We start from the raw sequence: 5,134 nt of genomic DNA on the forward strand, positions 1-5,134 counted from the left end.
TTTCTCCAATGGTGTTTAAACCAAGGCAATGGAGACCAAAGCTCTGATACCAATTGAAAGGATCGAGAAGAGGTGTCTAGAGGGGGGTGATTAGACACTAGATGCTAAAAGTTGCAGTTTTTAAATTCTTTAGGTTGAAGTGGATTTTTGGCACAAGTTTAACAAACACAATACATATCAAGAAAGCATGCAAAGAGAATATGAGCAGCGGAAAGTAAAGCATGCAACTTGTAAGAATGTAAAGAGAAGGGTTTGGAAGATTCAAACGCAATTGAAGACAAGGATGTTTTTGTCGTGGTTCCGATAGGTGGTGCTATCGTACATCCACGTTGATGGAGACTTCAACCCACGAAGGGTAACGGTTGCGCGAGTCCACGGAGGGCTCCACCCACGAAGGGTCCATGAAGAAGCAACCTTGTCTATCCCACCATGGCCATCGCCCACGAAGGACTTGCCTCACTAGCGGTAGATCTTCACGAAGTAGGCGATCCCCTTGCCCTTACAAACTCCTTGATTCAACTCCACAATCTTGTCGGAGGCTCCCAAGTGACACCTAGCCAATCTAGGAGACACCACTCTCCAAGAAGTAACAAATGGTGTGTTGATGATGAACTCCTTGCTCTTGTGCTTTAATTGATAGTCTCCCCAACACTCAATTCTCTCTCACAGGATATGAATTTGGTGGAAAGAAGATTTGAGTGGAAAGCAACTTGGCAAGGCTAGAGATCAAGATTCATATGGTAGGAATGGAATATCTTGGTCTCAACACAAGTGTAGGTGGTTCTCTCTCGAAAAATATAGGTTGGAAGTGTAGGTTTGTTCTGATGGCTCTCTCCACGAATGAAGAGGAGGTGGAGGGGTATATATAGCCTCCACACAAAATCTAACCGTTACACATAACTTTCCAAACTCGATGGGACCGAATGATTAAACTTGGTCGGACCGATTCAGCAAAGCTAGTGGCCGTTAGGGTTTTCGGTGGGACCGACATGCAACTCGGTAGGACCGATATGATTAGGGTTAGGGCATAACATAATCTCAGTGAGATCGACTACACAAACCCGATGAGACCGATTTTGGTAATAAGCTAACCAGAGAGTTGGTCAGGTAAACTCGGTGGGACCGATCGCTCATTTTGGTGAGACCGAAATGTTACAAAAGGGAACCAGAGAGTTTACATTGCAATTTCGGTGGGACCAATCGCAAGTTTGGTGAGACCGAAAGAATTGCAATAGGCAATAGAGAGTTTGCAATCCCATCTCGGTGAGACCGAGATCCCTATCGATGAGACCGATTTGCCTAGGGTTTGTGGCAGTGGCTATGACATTTGAAACTTGGTGGCGCCGGATAGGAAGAATCGGTGGGGCTGAGTTTGACTTTTGGTTTAGGTGATATGTGGATGTGAGAAAGTAGTTGAGGGTTTGGAGCATATCACTAAGCATTTTGAGCAAGAACCTCATTAAGCAACACCTCATCCCTCCTTGATAGTATTGGCTTTTCCTATAGACTCAATGTGATCTTGGATCACTAAAATGGAAAATGTAGAGTCTTGAGCTTTGAGCTTGAGCCAATCCTTTGTCCTTAGCATCTTGAAGGGGTTTCACATCCTCTAGTCCATGCCACTTCACTGTTGAATTTATCTGAAACATACTAGATAAAAATGTTAGTCCAACAAGAGATATGTTGACATTAATTACCAAACCACCTAGGGAGCACTTGTGCTTTCAGGGGTGCCCCGACACCTAGCAGGGGAAGGGGAACGCTCGATATGACGCAATGCCGACGGCAGGCGCACTTGTCCATCGGACGGCGAGGGGCTCTATCGCCTGGTGCAGTCCCGCACTAGGTGGCCATGGCCCTTGCAACGGACGCACAACGTCTGCTCCAGCACTTAGCCGAGATATGGCCCTCATCTCCATAATTGTAGCAGCACCCATGAAGGACTGTCAGGATGCGTATCTTCGGCGACTTCTTGGTAGGGAGTGGTCCACGGGTGAGCGGCGGCACGACAGGGATGGAGGGGTCCGGAACTCCTGCCTGATTTGGTCTGCCAGGCCGAAGGGCCAGCCACTGGGGGGCATGGAGGACCGCCGACACTACCTTGGATGATGGGGCCGAACACAAACCCAAGGCCGTCCGGGACGATGATGGTAGACCGGAGGGGTGGCCGAGGTGGGAGGAGGTGACCTCGAGGACGGCGAATCCCCCCTCCCCCCTCCCGAGGGAGAGACCCTGGACGCCATGGAGGGAAGGGGCTTGAGGATATGTATTGGCAGCAGCGGCTCATTGCTGTGCTCCCGCAATGATTCACGAGTACGCTTGCATCCTGGAGGTCGGGAATGGCGTCGCCAGCAACTGTGCTCTTCATTAACCCCTCAAGATCTGAGATGCACGTCGCCATCACATTGCTTGATTTCTTCCAGACGGTCTTTGGTCTGCGAATGAGCTAGGCGAAGAGCGCTGCCACATCGATCACATGCACAGGGGAACTGGTCGAGGGAGGCAGTCGTGGAAATGGCATGCCCGACTAAGGTTTTCCCAATCACATACCTCGGGATCCCTCTCTCTGATGCAAGACTGTGAAGGGAGGACTTGCAACCAATTCTTGACTGCCTTGCGAAGAGATTACGGGGATGGAAAGCCAAGCTGATTGCGTTGCCTGCTGAATCAAGTTGGTCAAGACAGTGCTTTCAGCGATGGCTATCTACTGGATCATGGCGACCACGCCACCAATATGGTTCCTTAAAATGATAATAAGTTGCGACGTGGATTCCTTTGGGCGGCGTACGAGTCATCTTCGACCGGCAAGTACCTTGTTAGCTGGAAGGAGGTCTGAAGACCGCGAGAGTTTGGCGGCCTGGATGTGCATGACCAACAACGCCAAGGAGCCGCGTTGCGCGCCCGATGGTAGTGGACACGCTGGACCGATGACTCCAGGCCATGGCGAGAGTTGGTGCTGCCTCACGATCCGGCGGCCGATTGTATATTCCAAGCATCGACGGAGATAATCGTTGGCGACAGGAGGAAGACTAGTTTCTAGCGCTCGCACTAGGCGCACGGATGTCAGCCAGGAGACCGGTGGCCAAAGCTCTTCGCGCACTACAACGGACGCCGGCTCACACTCCGGACAACGCTTGAGGACAATGCTTGGTTGAGCCATGTTAAGCCAAAGCCCAACGCAGCAGCGCTCCACCAGCTATGCGAGCTTTGACAGTTGGCTGTGGGCATCACGCTCCGCAAGGGAACGCCGGACAACTTGCGCTAGAGGTGGACAACAGATGGCAAGTACACCACGGCTTCGACCTACCACAAAATGTTCCAAGGAGCCATCCCGACCAACGACAAGGAAATCATCTGGTCGACCAAGGTGGCACCGCGCGCCAAATCCTTCGCCTGAATCTTGCTGCGGGGAAAATGCCTGACGGCCTGCCCGTTTTCTCTGCAGGTCTGGTCAAGAACGGCGCAATCCCTGGGAAGCCCATTCAATCCCTGGGAAGCCCATTCTTGGACCTGGCGATGCCCACTAGTACTCGCCTACGAACGCCCTTTAGAAGCCCGGGCGATGCCCACTAGTACTCGCCTACAAACGCCCTTTAGAAACCAGACATGATCGCTGCCGCATGTTAACAGGGCTACTTGGAGGCCCACCTGCCTGTTGGTCTCTTGGTGCATCTGGAGGCTAAATTTCATGTTTCGACATTTTTCTAAAACCTATTCGAGTTTAAGATCTAACCCTAATTTGAATTATTTTTTTCAAGATCTAACCCTTTTGCTACCGTCAGGGTCCATGACGGTAGGGTATAACAGCACCAAGAGGTAAGGTTGCATACCCTACCGCAAAATCCTCCTAAGTATTGAACACAGTGTCGAGCACCTTCAATGAAAGAGTATGAAAGAGTGGAACGATCGGATCTTCAATGCAAGAGCCAGCACAGCGTCCCTAAGTGCACTCCACAATCATAGACGAGGCCAGAGTGTGGGTACAGGCGGGTCTAGCCCCATGGCCAGCATTTTTAAACCACCTTGAGTTGTGATCTTCGCCCGTGTTTATAGCGAGGCTGCTGGCGCCTTGCATGGATTCTTTCTTCTTTTCCTTCCAGTTCCCTGTAACTGTTCTCTTCTACCACTTCATCAATGAGAATCAGCAATCTGCTGCTTTTTCTTCAAAAAAACTAACCATCGGAAAGAAACTTCGATGTGCATGTGCTGCGGCTTGAAGATGCAGTGATATGCTCAGCAATCAGCATACAGTTAAGATAAATAAGGTCAGCGGCATATTGGCTTTGCATTAACATTCAGACAGGATAGTTATCCAAACTTCACAACGAAGCAACTGTAGCAAAACATTAGGTACTGTAATTCAGAACAACCGGTGCAAATGTCTGAAGTTCTGAACTCTAAACCGAATCATCACAAAGTTCAGTCACGACTAAGCCAAAGCATACTGCAGCGATAACTACTTACACCAGGTGCTGGCTCTTATTGACACAAGAGGGGCATCACTCTTCCCTTCTTAGGCAGATGCAGAACCCATGAGGGCCACTATCTTGGTATGGATATCATCCTTCCTGCCACCGACAACAGTGTCCACCTTCGCACCATCCTTGATAAACAGGAAGGTCGGCATTGCCTCAACGTTGTATGCTTCAGCGACGTCCTGTTGAACAAGCAAATGAAGGGCATTATTTCACTCTCACTAAGGAGACATATTTTGGAGGATCATGGAGCTATGCTTACCTTCAGCTCGTCAACGTCCACCTTCAGGAAAATGGCGCCAGGGAACTTCTTGGCGTACTCAGCAAAGACTGGGGCTATGACACGACAAGGACCGCACCAGGAAGCAGTGAAGTCAATGATCACCTGAAGAGCAAGGAAGTACATAAAATTCACAGTGAGTGAGGTCACATGAACATGAAAGGAATAGTGACACAGCCACTGCCAAGTACTAAGCTTGTAACAATGACTAAGGTTACAAAACCAACAGTATCCTTGACTATTTTAGGAGAGTACGTAGTACGTACATTGTTTCGTTCATTCCGATTCCTCCCCACCCTCCCACGATGCTCCCACACGCTAAAAAAATGCACCCTCACAGGGAAAAAAATCCAGAAAACTGGCCACCCCTATTCCCAAT

At 49.7% G+C, this 5,134-nt stretch overlaps 1 protein-coding gene across 1 annotated transcript in view; it reads right to left on the bottom strand.

Moving 5' to 3' along the window:
* Nucleotides 1-4,257: 4,257 nt before the first annotated feature.
* LOC119354600 (thioredoxin H-type-like) overlaps nt 4,258-5,134 on the bottom strand; it is a 3,223-nt gene continuing 2,346 nt past the window's right edge. Inside the window, exons 2-3 of the mRNA XM_037621314.1 lie at nt 4,738-4,860; nt 4,258-4,657 (exon numbers count right to left, since the gene is read on the bottom strand). Coding sequence (XP_037477211.1) covers nt 4,514-4,657; nt 4,738-4,860 — 267 coding nt within the window. The 3' untranslated portion in view covers nt 4,258-4,513. The remainder of the gene's footprint in view (nt 4,658-4,737; nt 4,861-5,134) is intronic.

This window comes from Triticum dicoccoides, chromosome 2A (genome assembly GCF_002162155.2).
Source record: "Triticum dicoccoides isolate Atlit2015 ecotype Zavitan chromosome 2A, WEW_v2.0, whole genome shotgun sequence".
NCBI classification, from domain to species: domain Eukaryota; kingdom Viridiplantae; phylum Streptophyta; class Magnoliopsida; order Poales; family Poaceae; genus Triticum; species Triticum dicoccoides.